General features: G+C 36.4%; 1 protein-coding gene across 31 annotated transcripts in view; it reads right to left on the bottom strand.

Annotated features, from left to right (window-relative positions):
- Nucleotides 1-24,100, bottom strand: part of ESRRG (estrogen related receptor gamma) — a 404,960-nt gene that overhangs the window by 50,584 nt on the left and 330,276 nt on the right. For all 31 annotated transcript variants that reach the window (XM_075088879.1, XM_075088866.1, XM_075088864.1 and 28 more), the window contains one exon: nucleotides 3,100-3,210. In XM_075088879.1, coding sequence (XP_074944980.1) covers nucleotides 3,100-3,210 — 111 coding nt within the window. The remainder of the gene's footprint in view (nucleotides 1-3,099; nucleotides 3,211-24,100) is intronic.

Below are 24,100 nucleotides of genomic sequence, written 5' to 3'. Positions count from 1 at the left end.
TTCCGCATGTAAGTCACGGGATGGACCACAATGTGGGGGTGCTGCAATGGAAGCTGATGGGGACGTGACTTACCCAGGAGTGTCAGAGACGCTCGCTACCAGCCCTTGACAGATTTCCTTAAATTACTCACTTGATTCAGATTTCTGATACTTTACTGCTCTTTTGTGACACAGACTCCTTGATTCTGATCTACTGTCTCTACAATTTTTGCCTTACTCCAAATTTGTGTGTCAGAAGTTGCGAAATATATTAGCCCTTCATTAAGTAAGTGCAAGAGCCAACTGGAAACCATCACATCGAGCATGTTTTATTACAGGGGATATATTCATGCTTACAGGGGAATATATTAATGCTTTATATAAACTACAGGAACCATGCCAACTGAGTAATTCTTGAGCTCAATATTCTACTGATTATCAAACTGATTAATGAGGAATTCTATTCTTATTTAAAGATGACAGATGGTAGTTTTAACTTATATTGGCAAACAGCCTTTGCATATATTTTTTTATTTTTTAAACAGTCTTTACATATCCTGTTTAATTTCACATAGAAAACATAATCTTTTTAAGTGAGAAAAGATAACATTGCTCCTTCCCAAATTCCAATATTTTTATAAGTATTGAGAAATAGGATAAATAGAGTCTCTTAATGTCAAAATACATATAGCTGAGGGCTTCAACTTTGTGGTTTTCCACCTGGGAGGAATAAATGAAGAAACACTCACATCCCCAAGGTCTGGGTTATTTTCCCTGCAAACAGAAGAAATGGCCAAAGAACCTCTTTCATTTTCTTATTAGGTTCCTCACCAATGGCTTTTTGTAGATGACTCAGGAATATTGTATATTTTGACTCAGGACTCACAAAATCTCACATTCTTTTTGTTTTTTTGCAATCAACAAGATCTACAGGCAGGCCATTAGATTCCATGATGAAGCTGGAAAACACAACACAGACCAGAAGTAGGTGTAGGAAAGATCTTTCAAACACCTGTTCTTTCCCTATACAGGGAAAAAGCTACCTGTATTGGAGCATGCATTAGTATAGACCATAGGAAAATTTTGAACTACTCAGAAAGCTCCATCACTCAGGAAATTGAATAGCCATGAGCACTGTTTCTAGGTAAATCTTATTTAATGTTTCCCTAATTAGAATCAATAGAACCCAATTTTCATTCCTGTGCCTTTGTTATACACAAACTATCAGTCAGGGTCCAGAAAATCTCCCAGGCTACTTCCACACAAAACTGATTCAACTTTTTCACGTCTTGACACTTTATCTGAAAGGACTTGAAAATTAAGTTTTGTTAATGTTTGTTACAAAAATGTTTGTAATGGGACAAGCTAAGGAAAATGAAGGGAGGCACTTAGATAATGAGTAATGATTTATAACGACATTAGTTTATCTCAGACAAATGCAGCTTGCAGAAATTGGTGTAGTTCTCATCTTAAAGGTAAGGCAATGCACTACTTCGCAGTAATCTTGGGTTTACACAGAGATTCTTGTGTTTCAGTACAATAGTGTTAACCTCTGTTCATATTAGAGGGCTTGGGTTGGATTTTTTTTTTCCCTGCACGTTTAGTCTTGGCTTTTTGGTATGCTAGGCTATCAACATTTCTACTCAATGACAATATCAAGTAAATGAAAAACTGACAATCTGTGCACCCAGGAAAACTAAACCCCTAATGAAATTAAGCATTAGAGTTTATTAGATTTTATTGTATTATCAGAAAGTTTTTATTATAATGTGCAAAATCTGCTTAGTGCAGTCCTAGATTGTATTTACAGAACGGTGGGACAGCTTATGGAGGCTGAGTAGAAGATGCCAGATTGGACAATTGAAGGAATATAATCAGCATAATGTTTTTTGGAAAGGCAAAAGGAAACTATGCCATATGTTCACTTAAGCCTTAATTTTATGTAAAACTGGCTGTTTTTTCTTTGACACAGCTAAAATGCCCTTTCACTTACAGTTCAAAGACTGTTTATTTGCTCTCCAGATCCCCATATGCTCAAACGTATTGTACACAGCACTGTCCCCTACTGGGGGACACGAATGGAAACAAATTCCGTTTTCCATACAGCCAGGTATTTTCAAGAGCCTAAAACTGACAGGTGTGTTGTCAGAGGCATAGGGGCAGAGGCAAATGGGAGACAAGGAGGAGTTTGCCCTCCTTATTTCTCTGGCTTATTTCTCTATTTTAGAAGCAAATTAACCTTCTCAGCAGGAGCAAATGCACATGTGTACTCTCATTTGAATTCAGAAGAGTTTACAACACTCAATACAGCGTGTGTGCCTTTGCAGGGAAATACACTAGCCTCTTACACTACAGCTATAATGCTATTATATTTACTTCATGGAATTAGTACAGTCGCTGCTTGAGTTTATATAAGCTGCAAAGCAAAACCCCTAACTATTTTTAGTTAATCGCAAAGAGGATGGAACTTGTATTTTAGCAGTGAGATGATCAGCTCGCTCCCTCTCGCGCTCTCTCTCTCTCTCTCTCTTAATTTCAGCCTGGCGAGATACAATCAAGGACATTATTAAAACATAACAAAACAAAGCAAAAAAATCCATAAGGGTACTAGAGCCCAAACTACCAATCTATGCTTGTTATTAGTATGGCATATTGCTGTTTTAATCTAATGCTAGGTAGTGTATTAATCTATAGGTATAAATTAATGAGGCTCTTAATGTATTTTCACTGGGAGGTTGAGCAGTCAAACTCATTTAGTTAGTGAAAACTACAAAAATCACTTTCTTGTGGAATCTGAAACTAGCAGCTTCAATGAACTAATGATCACAGTATGAACCATTTTATGTACCACTGAAAATAAAGATAACCTGTAAATGGAAAATTTGCACTGCATAAACCATGCGTTTATACACTTCAACCTGTAAAAATATTCTTTGTTCAATTCGACTTGAGAAAGATGAGCATATTTAAAGCAAAATATGTTAACAGCTAAATGGATACAGAGTTTATGGTAATATCTTCTGACCAAACCCTTGTCTCAGTCGGAACGAGCTTAGCGAACAGGGCTCGGGGTCAATACCTTGTATTCAAAGAGAAATTTTGTATATCTGGTGTACTCACATGGCTTTTTTGCTGGCTGAACTAGCTGAGGGTTCAGGTATGGGCTATTCTCTGCATCTATTCTGCGCTTGTACTTCTGGCGACCTCCACGTACTCTGTCTAGGCGGACACCTACGTTGGGAAAAATAAGCAAACATGTAATTAAATATATTATGAGGATGCTTCTTGGGTAACAATCTTCTATCTCCTGCCTTCCAATATTTATTTAAAATGCATGTTTATTTAAAAAGATTAATTTTAGAAAGCAAGGGAAAGCAGCACTACAAGTATTTGCAAGCTGTTTAGTTTTTCACACTTGCAAGACTAAATATACCACATAATTTCCTGTTCACTTAAAACCATTTGTTCATTTTTACATACTATTAAAAACATCTAACAAGTTTAGTTTCCATTTGAAACAGTCTGATCTTCAGTCATCTTTGCCAGAAGCAGAAGTTCAAAGCTCTAATAAACACCATGGATACACAAGGCTAACATTATGAGTAGAGAAGCACAGAGGATTAGAACTTTAGAAACAATGGGTGCTGTATGCAGTCTAGACAGTCAAAACTGGTGCTTTTCATTAACATGGATTAACATGGCCAGAGGACACAAAGTAAGTATCCTTAATAAAATAAGAACATGTATGTGGCTTAAAGACTAGAAATGGTTCATGAGGGTTTGAAAGCACTTGTAGGGTTGTTCATTTAGATGTCACCAATGGTGAATTAACTTTTGTGTTCTACCTCCAAATTGTTCATTGCTTCAATAAAACATTCTGCTACCTATTTTGTATGGATATATAGGAGTTTACTTTCCTGAAACAAGCTACAGCTGGTCTTATAGACAAAATGAAAAAAGGAGGGGGGAAATAAGATGGTAAGTCCTATAAAACAATGAAGTATTTTTATTTCCTCCTGAGTCACCCAGGCAGGTTTCCAGACAACCAGGATAAATGTTAGTATAACCAAGTAGTAACAAAACGCTGAAGTTGAAAAACTCGGCACATATGCAGGGCAACAGGACAAGTAATACCAAGTGCAAAATTTGTCCCTGATGACACGGATTTAACTAGAGAAGAATGCAAGGACACATTACGTATCAATGAACCCTGTGAGCGATGTAATAAAGCACAGATCACTTTCTCACTTTTCATTGTCTATTTTAGCTCTTAACCCTCTATTTATCTTTTCTATTGCCATTATTGTGCCCTGCTCCACTACTTCCCATCTCCCTGTTCTCTCCCTTGCAGGAAATACCTCCAGAACTGGCTTCTGGACTGGAGAGAAGCCACCACCAAAGTAGTTACAATTTATGTGCACAGCAAGAAGAATACAGCACAGAGGTTACATGCTGCCCATGAACCTGCACTGGTAGCACAGTGTCGTTACCAGGAAACATCTGTCAGTCCTCTTTCATCCAAAGACGACTGACTGGGTTTTGGTAAAGGAAAGATATTTTGCCAAATACCCAGGAATCCAAGGCCAACTCTTGTCCTTTTGTTTTTGTTTCTTTTTCTTTCAAATTTCTTGATTTTTTATTTTCCTATTCTACTCTCCAAGCTAGCATGAAACACCAGAACACTCGCTAGCTGAACCAAGGAAGGTGGCAGTGTACAGATCCAAGTCTGTACTCTTCTGGCATTTGCATGCATGGGGCTCTCATTCACCCAGATGGGCTGCTGATATCCATAAAGGTTAGTAGCACAGGAGATACTTGGCTTAAGGTCACAACCAATGCCTGTAACTATAATGCAGTGAATCGTACGCAGCAGTGCTCAATACTTCTGCTCACCAGGAAAGTGGGTAACTATCACCTGTATTTAATAGTGAAATTTCATTCCTTTTATGGCAGAAGACTGTGTATTTCACTCCCCCCAACTCAAGAAGTACAGTTCTTATTGTATGTTAACACTTATACTTTTGTGAATCACATTATAGAACTAAAAAAATTAATCAACCACATACCTGAACAGGTCAGTATATAATTATGAATGAAATCTTATTTATGGTATTTACCCATATCACTACCAAACTTGTGACTGATTGATTTGTGGCCTACGTTACTTGATAAAATTCATGGTGATTCAATCAACAAGCCATGGTTATTTTTTTGTTTGTTTTTGAAGTTATATGTAGAAATGCATGAACTACAAGACCACTTTAAAAACTGATAGTCAAAAGCTTTTCAGAGCTAATGATAACTCAGTGTTCTCCACCCTTGAATCAGGAGTTTGAGCTACACCTGAAGCAAATGACATCCAGGATAATACACTGCCATAAAAAAAACCAAACCAAACCAAAACAAAAGACCAAGGTTTGACAGTTGAATATTCAGAAATAGGAAGAGGATTAGAACAAGCCACATGCGATATTGGTGGGATTATGAAAAAGACTGCCCAGCATTTGAAGAAAAATAGATAGAAAATTATTTCTGCATAATTCAGATGCCATCCTTCTTTCTGCTTGGGAGAAGATTTCATAGTGATAAAAGATGGATAGCATCAGACAGAAGTATGTTTAATCAAAAAGTAATGGAACTGAAGCTTAAATTAAAATAATATAAATCTACCAAGATGAACAATTTTTTTACCTCCTTTATATTTGCCAAGCTACACATTCAAGCCATTCACACACTCAGTGGAAGGAAATACAGGCGAATGTCACAACAGCAAAATTATGCATAGGTCCATGTACTCACCTATTATACATAGCTATACCTATAAATATAGCAACTTTTTTTTTAAAAAGGAAAAAAACTATAATTCTAAATAACTAGGGAGTAATGGTAATTCACATTTTAAAATTACTTAAATCTATAATATAACTAATTCTGATTCTAATGTGAAAACACTTTTGATAACATAGTATCAACAGAATATAAATTAGAGGTTTATACACCTTTCATTAAACTGATACAGAGTTTACCATCATTTTAGCTCCTAAGCCTTTCTCACTCATAGTACCATTATGAAGTAGCTATCTTTGTTTCAGTTTCCCATAACCATACACACCCTAGGTGGTATTTTACTTCCCTAGAGTCCTTATAGAAGCAAATACAATGCAAGGCACCACTTAAGAAAGTACACCCGTCTGATATTGCATAAAAACTGTTGGAGTTTGGCAGGTAGCAAACTGAAATCCAGATATTCCTGTGTATATGAATACATTTTCCCCTGCAACTCCTACAGTCTGTATGAGAGAATTCATTACATAAAGATATATTTATCTGCTCTCAAGACAGTAACAGCTGATGCCTTCTTTGTTAGAAAAACAAAGGGAAGAAAGAAAAACAATTCTGTCCACAAAGATCTTCATTGGGAGGGGGCCTTAACATCTTGATCACAGAAGTAATCGCTATAATTCAACACATGCTCTGTACTCAGACTATTAAAGGGGATATTGTGGCGTCTAGGTAGTGTACAGGGAGAAGTTAAGTGGATCTCTGCTTTAGGTCTGTTGGGCATGTGGTTTGCCAGTCTTCAGCAACTCTGTTCACTCACCCTATCAATCCTCAGCCATAAAGTGAAAAGACGGCTATCCACCCCTCCTGTACAAACTTATGCACATCTTCAAATGAATTGCACTGTATGTATTATCATCACAGCTTTTCAGGGTCCAAACATCCACTAACGTCACTGACCAAAGCTCCACTGAGGACAAGCAAGTTGATTCTCCACACTCCCCAACCCTGAGTCTCATTTAAAATAGTTCAACAAAAAGACAAAAAGAAAAGGCCAAATGAGAAGAACAGGGATGACCACAGGATACAAACATGAAGAACAGGGATGCTACCAGTTATGATACCTTCAACAGCCAAATGCAACACATTCACTTCACATCTTAGGACAGGCACAACTCATGAGCTCATCTGTTCAGAAGTGATGGGTTTTGACATGATTTACAAAGCTCAGAAGATAAGGATAAGACTACAATTGTAATATATGGAGAGATGGAAACTATGTAAATCAATACAATTGCTACTTTTTTAAAAGAAGGAAATTACACATACTAATACAACATAAAAATTTCTCCAGCTGGCCCTAAGGAAAAAAAATCGTCTCACAGTTACTATACAAGTTTCTACAAAAAAAGTTCACCTCCTGGTTCCTCACGCAATCTCTGCATGATTTCTATCAAATCTTACCTACACACAACAAAATTATATTGGGCATTTGCTCTAAAGTGAAAGTGTCCACATAGTCTTGCACTGAAATAACTGAAGACTAGAGCTGATGTACACAATGACCTACCCCCCAGGTACTTCAGTCTAAAGAAACTTAACATAGGCAGACCTGAACTCCCCATTTCTTCTGTTTTTCCTCATCTGTTCCTACCTCATCAACAGTCACAAATTATTATTTCTATTCCATAGTCCTTCTCTCAGACTGCCTTGAAGCCCTTGTGTGGGACAGGTAACCACTGTGCCTGGTGCTAGGTATTATGAAAAGATTGCCACTACCCTGTGTATCGTTCTTTTTGGAATTCAGGTCCTCAGTACGATAACCACATTTAACAGCATTATCTCTTTTTCCACACAGACCCAAGCCATATCCAAAATATACTATTTACCCTTTTTTAATCTACCTCTCTTCCATCCCCTCCTCCCTACCTCAGCTAAAAGTCTCCAGTGTTCACTTGTCCACTTGTCCCACAAACGTTCTCGTCCTTTCCATGGAGGAAATATAATGATACTAATACCCACAGGAAATCCTCCAGCTAACCTGGGAGGCATTTGCCCAGTCCTTCAAATCAAGACCTACCAATACCAAGACCGCCTACAAGAAATTGCTTAGTACCTACAATATGGGACAGCTTTTCATTTTGCAAAAAAAAAAAATCTGATTTACTTAAATATGCACTAATATCTGAATAAATCAAAAATCCCTCTCTTCCTTCCAGTACATCAGTAAAGAACAGGTTTGAGATCAGAATCAAACCCACAATTTTTAATTCCTACGGGAATTTCAAATTCTGCTCCCTTTCTGTCCCCCCTACGTGAGAGGTTTACAGCAAGCAGACACATTCTACACGGATGCCTTTCTGCCAAGCTCCACTTCTAACACACCGTTCTACAGATACTAAACATATTCCTATCTCAATGTTTGAGAAATGTAACTGGGCATGATCCTTTTGCTACAGATGTCTGTAAGAATCCCAGCATTGTCTTAAATTTTACAGGGAAACCAGTACAAATGGATACCCACATAACTGCATCTTGCCAAGCTTTAGATGAACATCAGTAGCACAGGCAAAAAACAGATTAACAGTAAAACCGGAAAGAGTAAAAGGAATTTTAATGGCACAGTCTGATGTGGTTCCCCTTTGGGACAAATATTGATAGTGTTCCGGTTCACTTGAACATACTATGTTTATTTGTAAGATTGCTAGGTAAGCTCGGGGGAATATTATAAGCCCTGGGTTTTGCGTTTCTTCACATAGAACCAGAAAACCAGTTGATTTTTCCCCCATGAACACAGACAGAATGTATTTAGAGATAAGAATGCATGGTCATCTAGTAACTCTTTAGACCATTCAGTAATCTCTATAGTTTGGGTTTAGAGAAGTGTGAGGCCAGTGCATTAATCCGACAGTCTGAAAGATTCATAGTGCAAAAAATACTTCCACTTTAAACCACAAAAGACCTCTCTCAATATAGTAGAAACATGCAGGAAGTAACACAGCGTGAAGAAAAAAGATAATATGAGCTATCTTTTCTTCTGGATCTGCATATTTATGTGCTGAATTATAATGATGCCAGAGAGCTTCTAAAATCAGTTTACGAAGTATTTGGATAACACCATGTGCAGGTAAAAATTCAGCTAGAGATGTAAAATATATGTCCATTAGGCTGATAGCATTTTGAAAACAGAGTCCTAAGTCATCAAAGAAGATAAAAGCTATGACTCATATTAAAGCTTTGCTGATCCACAGCTGAATTATCAATTAGCAAGGGAAGGCTTTAGTGTTTTGTCTTCTGATAGCTGTCTGCACTATTAAATTACACTGTTTAGTGTAGCATAGGAAGTCTAAAAATCATCCTCCTATTTTACACTCCGTCACTACCAAAAAGAATTTGCTAATATAGGATAAAATTGGCTGTCCTCAAGAGGTGCCTATAAAACAATTTAGTTCAGGAACCTGGCCATATAATGGACGGAAAGACAAAACAGTGTTTATTACTTTAATATCCAACTTGCTCAGTGACTGTAAGTTGCTTAATTTATCTGTTCCTTTGACAAAGATTTGAAACAAACAGTTCATTACTGGGGGAAAAAAACCAACCCCCCAAAAAACCCACCCAAAAGTATTATTAGACCAATTAAATTATTTAGTGAATTTTTCCAGGTTGAAAAATCAAGAGAGAAAAATATTCCTTCACTAAACCAAGTGTTTCAAACTAATGTTTCGTTTCAGATTTTGCTCATGTTTAATAATTAAAAACGTTTCTGAGCAATAAAATATAAGTAACATATTGGAAAATCAATTTTTTTCCTGGGAGGAGGGGATGAAAAGACTGGATTTTGGCAAAGGAACTGAAAAAAAAAATTTCTCTTTGGTTAAAGCCCAGAGATTTTTTCTTCCAGTTTGACAAAAGAACTGATAAATGAGTTACTTGCACAGCTCAGTACTCAACCTCTCTTGAAAGGAACATTAACTTTGCATGAACTAATCATCTACATGCTGAATTTTTGTGCACTGTCATTTATGCATTAAAACATTAAAAAATGCATAAAATCCACTTAGTTTTCCCATGCAAATGAGACTTTGTGTAAATAAATTCTATTTCTTAGCACAAGCGATTTCCATTGAAGAATGGTCCATAAACAAAGGTGTTCACATGAAGAAAATGTGGCATAAAATGTTTAAGAGTACTACCGTTGCTTTATATTTTTAATGGTTCCACATGAAGCTAAGGATCCTAATCTGTGACACTCACAAATACAAATTAGGTCACACGCAACAGGTGACAAGTTTTAATTGAATGTCTTCTGTCTGCAATTCTGACAAAAGGTGAATGGAAATAAATGAGTCTGGCAAGACAGCCCTGAGCCTTACAATACCCAATATCTCATTATTTTTAAACAGCTATCTATAAACTGATGCTGACAAGCCTTGAACCTTTTATTTCTGTTCAAGTAGAGGTGAATGTGCAGAAAGAAAGAAAAAATTAAAAGAAAAACAGGACAGCTACTCTGTGGCATTAAACATGCAATACCTATTATTAGCTTTCAAATATTACAAAAGAATACCTTCTATACGTCACATAAGAACTTGCCAAATAATCTGTTTCTTTTCTGGAGAGGTACGCTCCATGTTCCCAGTGCCTAAATTTGATCTTTTCTGAGTGCTATACTACCAGAACTTCATCAGAATTATGCTAGACTCATGCTGATTTTAGAGAGACTGAAATTAGCCACCAAATACAGGCTTGTTACAAAACTTCCACTTCATTTCCTTCACTCTTCCAAAGTGAGGAAGAAGAGCTTATGTTGCAGCAAAATGTGCATATTTGTAAACTGTGAAGGAAAAGCAATGCAGAACTAAAACTGTGAATATAAAAAGCCCTGATGTTTCTGAAATGAAACAGTTACCATCACATTAATACTTCTCTCCATATCACCTGGATTACTAATATACTATTAACTCGGAAGCAGCGTAAAAAACTGCAAAAGCTTTTATGAATAACACAGAAAATACTGTTTCTAATTGCACCATTAAATTTCATGTTGATGTGTTTATATATCATAACCATACTATATGCCTTGTTTTTTTAATCATGCATACGACGTCTCGGGACAAAGTATAAGAATAAATAAAGGCAATCTATCACTAACTAAATACTACAGTTCTTACCTTAATTTATTTAAATATAGTTACACAAGATGCTATCTTGTTTCAGAGTTCAAATTACAACCAATTTAATGAAGTGGAGCTTGCTGGGCTGTAAAGTCATTACCGCATCAATACGCTTGTAACCATTACTTTAAGGTGACAAGCGCAGACTGGGGAAGTCAGCTTGGCTGATGATCCACGGAGAGGGCATGGAACGCCAGGAGACAGAAAAGTCAAAAAGTAAGTTTGAGCAAGGCCATACCAATGACTGAAGGTCAAAAGCAGGCCTTTATTCTAGATCCCATCACCAAAGCTTATAAAGAATTCAAGAGCTATGCTAGTGACAGCTCTAATAGAAAAGAAGTCTAACTGAAGTTCTGGACCATTTGCTGGCGACTCTCAAGAGAGATAGGAAGATCGAAACGAAATGCATTATAATAATCGGACTGTGAAGTACCAGTAGCATGAATCAAGATCTCAATACCCTTTTCAGATACAATAATGTGCAGTTTCACAATATTTCAGTTAGTGACTTGGATGATGGGGTATTCTGGAATTAATCTGAGATCCAGAAGTCACAGGAAAGTTCTTAATAGTGTGAATTGAAACAGTTATATAAAATCATATCAGTGCTACTGGGACTAAGAAACAGCTTGCTATTAGCAAGCATACCTACAGAATTAAGATTTCTATCTACAGGAAGTGATTTCATTTTGCTGGAACAGAACCAGAGAAAACAAAAGATCACTCTCACCATACTAGAGCTTTAAAACCAATGTACAATTCACTGAAATATTAAAAAGTTCTTTACCCTAACAAAGATGTTCCCTAAGTTTTTTCTTTTCTGTTTTATTATCCTCCTCTCTTTTTGGTTTTTTTTTTCCCCTTTGGGACAAAATCTTTCTCATATTCCCCAAGGAGTAGCCTGTCTGTGCTGACCTGTACAGGATTAAGATGAGCAAAATTTAGTTTCCAAATCGCACTCATCTGGCAAAGTAAGAGAGACCTACCTTTTCACTTAAGGTGCCTTTATATTGCCAGTTGAGTCTAAATTGGCCTTAGTGCAAAAATATGTGTTCTCATAGAATTTTGGACTGCTCCGAGGCGATTCATGGAAACCCCATTTTGACATTGTCTCTTCTCTTAGCACACCCATAACAATACTAACTATCTCTGCAACCTTTCTCATCTATTGAGTAATTACGAATGACACTTTAGTTGGTGAAGCACTATGCAATTCTTCCCTGGTTTTTTTTATTCATTTAAAGAGTAAGAACATAATTTGTGGAACCTCATCAATTTCACACTTCATCCTTCAAGCTTCCTCAAAAGGTACAGCAGAATTCAGAACTTATGCCCTCTTCCTTCTGCATGTGATTTTATGGCACTGCAAAATCCAGACCAGGTAGCACAATGGGAAAACGGCCCAAGAAGCTTACACCGTGTCTCAGCCTCTGGCTGGGGCTAACGCATCTTTAGGAGCATTATATTTTATGATCATTTATAGTCTAAGTATAATATATAGTGAAGTCTCAGAAGAATGTATTGGAAGCTAGGATATCTAAAGTAACTTAGTGAGTGCATGCCAGCCTGATGCTAAAAAAAAATTAGGGTACTTATAAACTTAAGCATCAACCTTATAAGAAAATGAGGGCTTGGAAAATGAGACAGATATTCTTACATTTTTGGCTTTACTTTTGCAGCCAAAATATGAGAATTTTGTCTTTTGTATTGTTATTCTGTTTGCAAATTTTTTTCAGGATTGCACAGGAGTTACACAACCGGGTTTCATGTGGGGTAGCAGAGTGCTCATGCAGTACAATTACTGGATAATTCTAGCTTCAAGATAAAAGAAGATCTTATATGACTAGTTTCAGGTGTCTTTGGCAAATGACATGGGTTTTCCGTACTTTGCTCTTCCTGTCCATGTACTGTAACTTTCTTAAAATACTAGCTGCTACAGGAGTGAAGTTCAACAGTGGCTTATATGAGTTCACAGTACAGACGACCACATCTTTATGACTGTGAGGAATTTGAAATTCCTGGTTTCCACTCCCCTTCTGACTTCTCTGAGCAGTTGCTTATTTTAAAGGGGGAATCTTTATCTGCTACTTAGGTAGGAAAAAACCAGTGATCTAGGTTAGTATGTTCAGACTGGAAGCCACTGACATACCACATCACAGCATCTTCCTGTGCAGTGTTGCTCCTGCCTGAAAATCTCAGAGTTAATGCAGAGGAATAAATGTACATTTTTTTTTGTTTCACTATTTGCAGTGGGTTAAAGTGATGATTGTTCAACAACAAAACTAAAACTTCAAAATGAAGTCGCTAGATGGGCATCCATCAAATCAAGACATAGCATAGTAAAATAAAGAAAATAATGTAAAATGTCAATATGGAGGAATTGCTTCCTATTGGTGTTATCTCGTACCATTGTGTTGAAAGGTGGAAACGAAGGGAGATATGTTCTCTGCATGTATTACGGTTTCTGGAGGCGGCAGGTAAAAGCCTTCCAATGTGTGCAGCTTAACAAACGCAGGGGGAAAAAAGCACTCAGGAAGAAAATATTTGCCTCTTCTTCAAGCAAAGTTGGGTAGTAGTGTATCTAATGGTAAGTACAATGGTAGAGTCTGTAAAAAACCCCGATAATTTACTCACAAAATTGTATTCAGTAACCAACAGAAAAATAAATTAATTAGACAAACCCTTTACAAATAGTGCTCTGTAATTTCTGGTCACGACAGTAACAGCTTCGGGAAGTCCTGTAAGAGCATTAGTACAGGATCGTTTCACCTACAACGTGCTACAATTAATCTGAAACTTTCTTCTGCCCCCACTACTCCCCTGGTATCAAGGAATGTAATTGATGTCTCCTTAATATTAATTTCAAATTTTTACTCAGAGGCTAAATGCAGCAAACTAATTTTTAGTTCAGAATTAAAAATCTGTCTGCAAAGTTTCTGAAAACAAAGGAAGATGAGAGTATTTCTGACACACCAGTTCTTTATCGTAGCTCTTCATTGTGCAAGTGTATTTGTGTCTGATACACATTCTTACATATATGAGAAGCGTTCAAAGTCACCGACTCAACAGGTGCATAAAATCAAAATGTTGTAATATTAAATTCCCAGTGTGTGTTTGATTAAAAATCACCTGATTTTGAACTTGTGAGTGGTCCACACAAAATGACCTTGCCAGGAAGGGATTTTATAAATGGCCTTTACTAAGGCTCACAGTCCCATCCACAGAACTCTTCTCAAGAAATAAGTATTTCTATTTTATATGAAGTATCAGAGTGTACAAACATTTGCCCCAACATTTTCCAGAGTACTAAGAATACTTGCAGGTTCCAGTGGAAGATCTGGTTGAAGGGATGCTGTCAACTCAATTAAAGCCTTTACATTTTAAATAGATATTTGCATATTTACATAACATTATTGAAACAAACATTTCAAAAATGCCTTTTCCTTTGTCTTTATATAACCTTCCCCCTGTTATTCCATTAATACCAGCATCAAAGAATTGTGCATACATGAGAATTAGAAAGTGAAACTGAGCAGAAAAAAGTTCTGATGCTAAGGGTAAGTGAGGAGCAAAACAGGGAATACATTTTTAAAATTATTTAGTTTTATAGGAGAAGGCTCCAGTCCTTCAATTAAATTATATAGGCATATCTGTAGAGTATGAAGTATCAGATTATCCGATTTAGTGATTAAAAAAATGCATACTGTTTTTCGAATCTTCTAAAGTTCACGTCTTTTCCCTTAACACAAAAAGGACCGGAATACTCCTGTATATACATATTTATAAAAATCCTAATGTAATATCTGGCTTTACCAGCTAAAGCCTGAAAAGGGCACCAGATTAAATTTTTACAGTTCATATAACAAGTGTATATATTCTGTGTTTCATCTTGGTAAAGCAATGGAAAAGAAAATTAAACACCAGGAGTTAACAGGTACAGGCAAAGTTCTGTGGACATAAATGAAAAAAATCTAAGTAACTCTCCATTTTGAATTTTAAGTATTCTCCTGAACACATTTAACACTTTGTTCATGCCCAGAGTGTAACTGATTTACACATTAGCTCATATATCCTGCTAGCCTCATAACCTGACATACTGCCTAGCACGTTGGGAGTGACAGGTTATGCTGTTGTGGCCTCTGCATCTCATCGTGAGGTAATACTTGAGCAATTAATGGAAAGTTTATTAGTGGTACCACTTTATTGATACCACTGCTAGAAGCTTTCCATACAAAAGTATTATGGTTAGCCTGCATATCAACTATTCTTTCCTAGTTAGCACTATGAGTGGATCAGAGTTAATGCAGAAAATCCCAGTTGAAAAATGTATTTGTAATGTGCTCAGTGTTATCCAGCTTTTTTGACTGTCCATAATGTTACGCACAATTAATACTATGAGGTAAATTGATTTTGCTTTAATAAAACACAATAAATTTTTAAACAATTAGACAATATACTCTGATTATAAAATGCCCCTGCTCTAAAACAGAAAACAGTGACAAATTTCTTCTAATCTCATAGGTAATGTTGGGTCTTTGGGAAATGGGTTAATAAATTCTAGTTTTCTAAACGAGGCAGACTGATTTACTGCAAACTTCCCCCATTACAGTTATAGTAGATGTCTATCAAATTGCTTATGAGAACAAATTTATGGAAAATATCCAAGAGTAATGCTCTGTTCTTATTAAAATACATGAATATGTATGTAATTTTAGCCAGACTAAATGAACAAAACAAAAAGAAAAGAAAAAAGGTCAAGAGTTGTTGTCATGAGAATTATTCTTTTCCACAAGAAACAACTCCACCCTGTTAAAAATGCCTTTATATGAAAGATGTTTGTCTGAGGACACTATTTGTTGTTTAAACTGTAATGGCAACCACTCTGAAGAAAAACCATAGAAAGTGTACAAGGGTACGTTAATACAAGTAACTGGGTGACATAATTACATAAACATTATCTAAAAGAGGAAATAAAGCATAAAATTTCTTCATCCCCAGGAATTTTTTTCATACAGAACTTTAACAGATGCAGAATTTTTAAAAAAATAGTTTTAAGTCAATAATTCCTGACAAGTGCAGTCTATTTAAATTGACACATGCTTCCTCTACCAAATGCAGATCTCGATGAGAATATTCACTGTGTGTAATGTTAAACACACATATATTTTACTTTTCTAGGGACCATAAAAAGAATATTTGCCAAAGAGGAGACCAAGGTCTTCTCACTCAATGCATTGCAAATCTAGCATAATTCTACTGAAGTCTGTACATTTCTCCAGAGTTACTTCTAATGGCAGGAAAAGCAAACAATTCAATTTCATGGACTTCGTATTTTTTCCAAATACTGTGTCCCTTTCCAAGTTTTCTGCTATTTCGCTCTCCCCCCACTGTTTCCTGCCCCCCTCTCCCCCCTTAAAACACATACATTGGGCTCATTCTTTCTTTTTCTTTTAAACATATAACTATATATTTCTACCTGGATTTCATTCCTATGGTCTGTGACATCCAGTTTAAAAGACATTAAGGCTAAAACGAGCAGAATTTACTGGTAAAAAAGATGACAGGTTATGTACAATATTTAAACGAAGTCACAATCAGAAGCCTAAAGGAATATTTCAGGATATGTCTAACTAGCACCCACAAAACAAATAAATGCATATAATCCTCTCACAAGTATAGTTTTTGAGCAATTTAACCATGAAATGTACATACAAGTCAATCCAAAATTGTGCTTGAGACATCCACTGCAACATCCAAGTCTCTTATCATCATACTAAGAGTACAATGATGATGACGACCGACTTACCATACTAGTTCACCATAAAACCCAGTAATAACTGAATTGTATTTGATCTTCATCAGAACCCCCAAATTCCTCGCAGAAAAAATCTTGGACATATTATGAAACACCTTTTCCCATGTCCCGTTCCATGAAACAGGTAGTGCCCTTTCACCTATTACTGTATATGTTACTCCTGCCATATTTAAACAGGGGATTCTTTTAGCTCTTCTTTTTGCTTGTTTGTTTCGATTGAAACATTAATTAATTTGAATTATTAGGAATACTTTTCTTTTGCCTTCAGAAGCCATCATTTCAACAGAAGTTTTCCTAACATTGTTCTGCAATTTTAAGTTCACTTTCTACTTTGTTTTTGTTTTGGTTTTTTATACTTTTCCGGTCTATATAGTCAAAGTGTACAGGCTAGTCCACATAAGATTTTACTTGAAACATTTATATAAATTTGCTATTAAAGACATGAAAATTCTTAGGTCAAGAGAGGACAATCACAGCTTTAAATATTCATGCAAAGTGGAAATAAAACACATGAAAAATATTTACTTGACACTATTGCCAAGACTATCAGAAATGCTGTTAGTATAATCATAATTTATTATTAAGCCTTCTTTAGTTCCTTTGAAAGTCAGATTATGAAACTAAAATCTAAAAGGAAAGACACATAGAATTTGTTTTTATTACTAATCCATTCTTCTTGAACTGACCAAAGAAAGCACAAAAGAAAGAGATACACATATATGTAAGTTCTAACTTCTAAACTAGATACAAAGGGCAGTCAAATTGTTCTTGAATATAGCTGAGTTTGCTGGGTCCTGTGAGTTCTCCCATGAAAAAGTATAATTGCTGTCACCTCTGTTAACAGGAAAACAGACACAGGCTTTAAGGAAAAGGAGATGACATGATCCACAACGTGCTGTAGTGAATACAGTTCTCTTTCTCCAGCAAGAACTCTCGAGAGAATGATCACCAAAGGCTGTGTGTGCTTTGGACATCACAGTGTAACTCAAACAAATTACACTGAGCTGCTTAATGATTAATAAAAGCTAAGAGTCAAAATACCTTACTCATTCTTTTACCCTGCCTTACATAGGCAATCCTTCAATATAAATACAGGAGAAACAAACAAGTAAAGATCTTGAGAGCTGTTGGCAAATAAAGTCTTTGTGTAGTTCAGTTTTCAGCATTTAGATTTTATCCATCCCCACACCTCCCATAAGGTTCAAAATTACACCTAGGACTGTCCTTTAAGCAAAACAAGCCTGTTTCTTCCTCTTCATCTTTTCCCTCTTTGACGTTACAACTTTCTCTTTGGATTGGAACCTCCCTCTGCAATGTGCTTTGTTTGTTCCACAAGGGATTTTGATCGCAAGGTCAAATTTGGATCCATTTTCAGATGTTCAAGTTTTTTCTTACTACTTTTAATTTGGACTAGATATATTCAGAAGAATGATATAAAGACATGCAGGGGCTTCTGAACCAGAGAGCGCTGCTCATTGTATTACTATAACAACATAAGAGGAACAAGATTTTGCCTGTGTTTTCAAAGGAAACTGATTCAAACATTTTCCCTTGAAGCTTTAACTTAGTCAACTTGCAGGAAAGAAAGGAACTGACCATTGAAAAACATGCCTGTAGGTATGCATATGTCCAGCAAAATTGTGCATCCATTATAGGAAACATCAGTATGTTTGCTGGGAATAGTCAGCCATATCGTTTATTGGAGAAAATCAAAACAGATGGCACTGAGAATGGATCCAATGAGAAAGGCCTTTGGGATGGAATATGGGACCTTTTTTAATCAGTGATCTCAATGGTCTTAACAAATCTCGTGTTTTCTGATACTGTTTCTTAAGGTTTTACATGTTTCCCATTTGCTGACATGGGAGATTTATGCGAGCATCGTACACCTTGGCAATGCTCAGGGGCATTTGTTTCTTGAATTGAGGCAGGTTTTAGAAACTGTAACACAATTCATTTTTTACTGCCTTTTCCCCATTTTACAGAGTTAAGTTATTTTCCACTTGTCATGCCATTGTGTCAGAGATGGTGTGGTACGGTGGATTGATACCTCTTTATTATTCTCTCCAGCTTGTGCTTTTCCTTTTAGATTGCTCAGTGATCTTCTTTTCAAAATACCCACGAAGAGTGGAAGTACAGAAAACTTCTCTACTTTGTGCCAAGTTTGTGTGGGGTCTGTTGTTCTCTCAGTGATGGTACTTACATATTTCTTGAAAACATGTTAACCTGCAGTTAAGCACTAGATCAGTAGGAAACCTGGCCAAATATCCTAAACACATCAACCCAGCAGAGTTCTAGTGATAACCAAACCTTTAAATTAAGATTATGAGCAAAAACCAAAAATGAGAATATACTGCAAAATTTAAATTGAGAATCTTATCTTTGTCCAGTCCTTTCACCTCGTCACATCCAGAGTGAATTTTAGTACAACTTCCACAGACCAAAGATTACTAAAATTCCACATCAAAAACTTCCTAAAGATCAAATAAATTCAGAGCCAGAGTTATGTGATTTTGATTGGTACCTTCCCTACATCCTGAATGGTGTGGTCCTTTTTTTTTTTTATTTAAAGCCATTTTCACTGAACAGCACTAAAACAAAGTTGAAAATCCTCCACATGGACTTCTTCATTTTTAAAATGACCTAATTAAAAGGCAGGGAAGTTCTCCTAGTTATATAAATATGTAAGATAGAGAAAGAAAGCTTTTTGTATGCTTGTTTTTCATTTGTCTCATTCTATTCTATTGCTTCTACTCCAAGGAATGCACTTTTTGTCTTTGTACTAAACATACAGAAATGCACTCTATACTTCACATTTCTTAAGCCATGAAGTACACTCTGGCACTAAGGTATACAATCCTTGTCAAAACTCTACACAGTTGGCAGTTATCACAGTGAACTAAACAGACTGGGATTTCAAGTGCTAGATACTATACTTAACAGCCAGAGAGGCTCTTAAATCTTGTTTAAGAAAGAGAGGGCATAATCTATCGAGAGAAAATCCTCCTTTGGCAGCATATGCATAAGAAAGAAAGGCTCCATGTGCTGAGCTTTAAAGGGAAATTGAAAAAAAAAGTTTCTATTACGAATGTACTTCACAACATTAAACAAACAAACAGGTTAACAATTATGCATGTTAGGTCTGAAGTATCAGTAAGAAATTCTGCCTGTGCTGGCAGAGATCGAAAAGGGTTCAACTTCAGTTATGTGGGCCAATGCAACGCATAATGAAGTGAACGGACACTTACCTGGTCACCTCAGACTGTTGCTACTGAACTAGGCCATAATCAGATGTTTTCTAGATAGTTCTCACATACCACGCACTTCCAATGGCAATTCCAATGTATAATGCCAAAACTGGTTAATGCATATTATTTGATTTTAAGTGTAAAACTAAGTCAGTTTAGAAATTAGAACAGAAAACATATCTTATTACATGCAATTGCAACACAGTCCATTCTGCCAATGGCAAAGATCAATGGTTAGGCTAGTAATTCCTCCACTGAGAAGAGGTAAGGAGAGACGAAGTATTTCTTTACATCCTTCTCATTCATCAACAGATACCACAAAAAATTGGGTGGATTATTTAGTGCTAGTTTCAATTTATATTACTAATGTGAAGAACCAGACTAAATACTGTTTTGCAAGAAAGTAAGCATTGCAAAGGAACAAAACTACTGTAAAGATGCAAATCATCATTTAAAAAAAACCGGCTGGCCTGCGGACATGTCCTCCCCAACTTTCAGTTTTGATGAACAACCGTTAGCAAAACTTGAAAAGTTTCATTTGGATGTAGGATCAATTAAAATTGGTGCTTTTTTTCCTCCTAAATATGGGATCTTAACACAGCCCACGGAAAAAAATGGGTAACTCTGCCTTTCAAGAGAAGGCTTTCCATCACACTTTATTCGTTAATAAGGTGCAGTTTACCTGAGGACATGCCTAAAGATCAGTGGCATGTTCCGCTGCACAAAGATCTGTTATTAAAATCAGGTGATTTTATACAATTTTCTTGACAAACAAATGCCTGCAGTCCTTACTCGGACAAAACCCCGACTGAAACTCCCATGCCACTAAAATCCCAATTGCAGACTTTTTCCAGCATGAATAATATTCAACATACCCTCCTAATTAATGTAAGCAGTATTACTGCCATTTATCTTTCTTTTTCATTGTTTTTTCCTCAGTTACTTCTCCAGCAAAATGCACTGCATTTTACTGTTAATTGTGATAAAAAAAAAGAAATGAGCCAAATCAATTACCGTCCTCTGTCAATCTGTATGGTTGAGGCACAACTTTTACTGTTTTAATTAAATGAAGAAATAGGTCTATTGTTTAAAGGCATTAAAGAAGGCAATTCAAAACTTGACGTAAAGCCTTTTTGTTTTTACTGAGGGGTAGAGATGCCTATAAAAGCAATGCAAGTCTCTATTTGAATTTCACAGCAGCTGTGAAATTTACAAGAACCACAGAAACAATTAGCTATCCATTTTTTCTTTTAGCCAAAGTATGACTAGTTCTAGAGGGTTTGGGTTGTGAAGACATTGTTACCTACAAAATGTTGCTGTGACTTTAATCTTGGGCTAGCAAGAAGACAGAATCCTTAATAAAGGTGGAAATTAAAAAAGCCAACAGGAAAAAATCTGAAGTAAAAACAACAACAAAAAGCCATACAGGCTATCAATGACAGGGAAAATTAGCAGAATTATACTCTTTATTATCAATATAAAGCTGATCTTTTATACGATGACAGTCAGTTCCAGTCGTATTTCCATTAAAGTCAGCAGAAGTTTTGCCACTGAATTCAGCTGGAACGAAAAGAGCCCTCTGATTCAAAAAAGCCCATCAGGCCAAATTCAGATCAGTTGGTTAACATAGGCAAAATAAGTACACAAAGAGCCAACAAAGACATCTGCACTAGGTAAAACTCCTTAAGCCCTTGAAACAGCATTAACACCCCATTTTGAAGTCACAGGAATAAATCTTAAAAGGATAAGACTAGCCCCAGTTATAGATTGTATGTCCAAACTGTAATTAGCAGTTGCTGAGTGAAGTGGCTTTCAGGGAATCCTTCCTCTCTTCATGGATGTATGCATATACACCATGCTGTGCTTGTACACCCAAGTAACAAGCTGTTTCTCAGGCATGTGTTGCTTTTTGCAGGAATCAGTCGTAAATGCCATTTTACTCCTCTCAGTCCTAGAGAACAGGAGCACAGGGTGGGTTAAGTAACACTTGTAGGATACAGGTCCATGCGACACTATTGCCCACTACGATAAACAGGATGTTCTGCACATCCTTGGCAAAGACTTGAGATGAGCTCTGGGAAATTCATAGTCTTGCTAACTGTAAGGTAAGAAGGCATCAGAGGGCGTATCTAATGGTTACACTGTACATGTCACACATTACAGTCACAATCCACGGTAAGAAAAGTGAATGACAAAAATTCCATTAACTTCAATGGGCTTGAGTGATTAGTTATTTGTTGTACAAAGTCTTTTTAATCACTACAACGAAACTTTCAACAATGATACAAAGATCTGTTGCAGAAATGGAAAGAAAAGTGCCACCTCACCTTGAATGCAAAAGAAATAACTCACTGGAGCAAGCTGAAAAAAATCAAATGTTTTACTCTCATGCTGATTAGATATTATATAGATTATATCTATTTATAATACTAAAGTATTCTTAATGAAATAGACATTTAGCATCTCTATTATACAAAAAAATTATCCTGAGAAACCTGAATTTCAACAACAGAAGTATTTGTTTTAAATGGGATTTGTCGTATGTATGAAACTGGATAAAGGGGTTTTCAATCAAAGCCTGTCTCCTAGCAAGCTCTATAGTAGAGGGTTGGCACAACAGCAAATGCTGAGTAATTATGAAAATACATAATGACTCATCTTTACTCTACCTTTTTCTGACTCACTCTTTTTTGTGATCAGCAGAGGCTGAAACACCAAGCAAAGTTGGGACACTATGCTGTTTACATAGTCCCCTTTTTCACTCCAAGCATCCTTGGGCCAGAGGGATCACCAAAGAAGCCAGCCTAACAACAACATGAAACATTATTACTCTTCTGGTTTTCCCTAAATGCTCTAGGTAGCCGTCACTTTATCCCATGTACACCATGCTCCATTACTGCCCAACCTAATAAAGACTTCTGTCACAGCGATAGCTTTTCATCTTCAGAGCTCCTTTCTCCTCTCCTGATAAGGCTGCCAACTCTACTCTCTGTAAATGAGCTCATGCGAACATTTTATTTTCGGCTTGTGGAAACAAAAAGGGCTATTGCTCAGCTTCAGAGCTTGAGGGGGTGGTTTTCTATCTTCAAAGCACAACCAAGGCATTTGAAAGGGATTAAAATTAAACGGGTAAGCTTGGCTTGAAATAAGAAACTTGAAGCAGGACTATTGCACTCACAAACCCTGCTTTTCTTTAAAAGCTTCAGAAGCCCCTTAAAAATGATCATTTTAAGACATTTTATTTGTGTACTCTTAAACCTTTGGTGACTGCTTAGATAACACTGCTAGCCAGTAACCCATGTTACTATCAATAGCTGTATGTAGCTGAGCATCTCACTTACAGGACAGATGGTCATCCCATCCCAGTGCACTCAGTTCAAAAACATGTGAACCGCAGCTTCAGCTTCCTTATCCAAACAGCAAACAAATTGAAGGTTTTTGCAATCAGTGGCATATGTTTGCATCTGGGTACAGAATGACTTGGGCCAAATCTGAATTGACATGTTTCATTCAGTGACATCCTAAGAACTGTATGAACATCCAATTCCTAGCACTGTTTGCTGCACAGTAAGGAGACATGAAGGAAAAACAAACTATTACAAAGACTTCCGCTGCTGCTACATTTTATACATGAAATTTGTTTCACCAGATAGCTATTTACTGTCTAGTGTCTACAAAAATCTGTTATGTTTTTAAAAGCTTACATAAAACATGTCCTTAGGAGCAAAGCAAATTTAGCTATATACCTCTTTAAAACACTTTGCTTCCATATCAGCTGTAGTTGGCCAGTTGGAGAACCAAGTGAGCAGCCACTCAGGACACAGGTATTCCTACCATATCACAACTAGATCAAAACCCACTCAAATAAAAACCGTTTGCTCATCTCATATTACTAATCTGTCCATATTAGGAGTGCACCAAAGAAGTAGTATGCCTTGTTCAGCTCAAGACAAAGCCCCAGCTAGTACAGATGTCTGCAGTTAAAACTTACCAGAAGCATGGATTTAAAGGAAAGATATATGGGAGTAAGGAGTGGTCGTTTTGAAAAATCCTTGAGAAGTTTTAGATACAGAGGTTTCCCTCAAGGTGCTCTTTATATG

Source organism: Phalacrocorax aristotelis, chromosome 3, assembly GCF_949628215.1.
Source record: "Phalacrocorax aristotelis chromosome 3, bGulAri2.1, whole genome shotgun sequence".
In the NCBI taxonomy this organism is placed as follows: domain Eukaryota; kingdom Metazoa; phylum Chordata; class Aves; order Suliformes; family Phalacrocoracidae; genus Phalacrocorax; species Phalacrocorax aristotelis.
The sequence above is the reverse complement of the archived record's forward strand: the minus strand, read 5'-3'. Positions and strand labels throughout refer to the sequence as shown.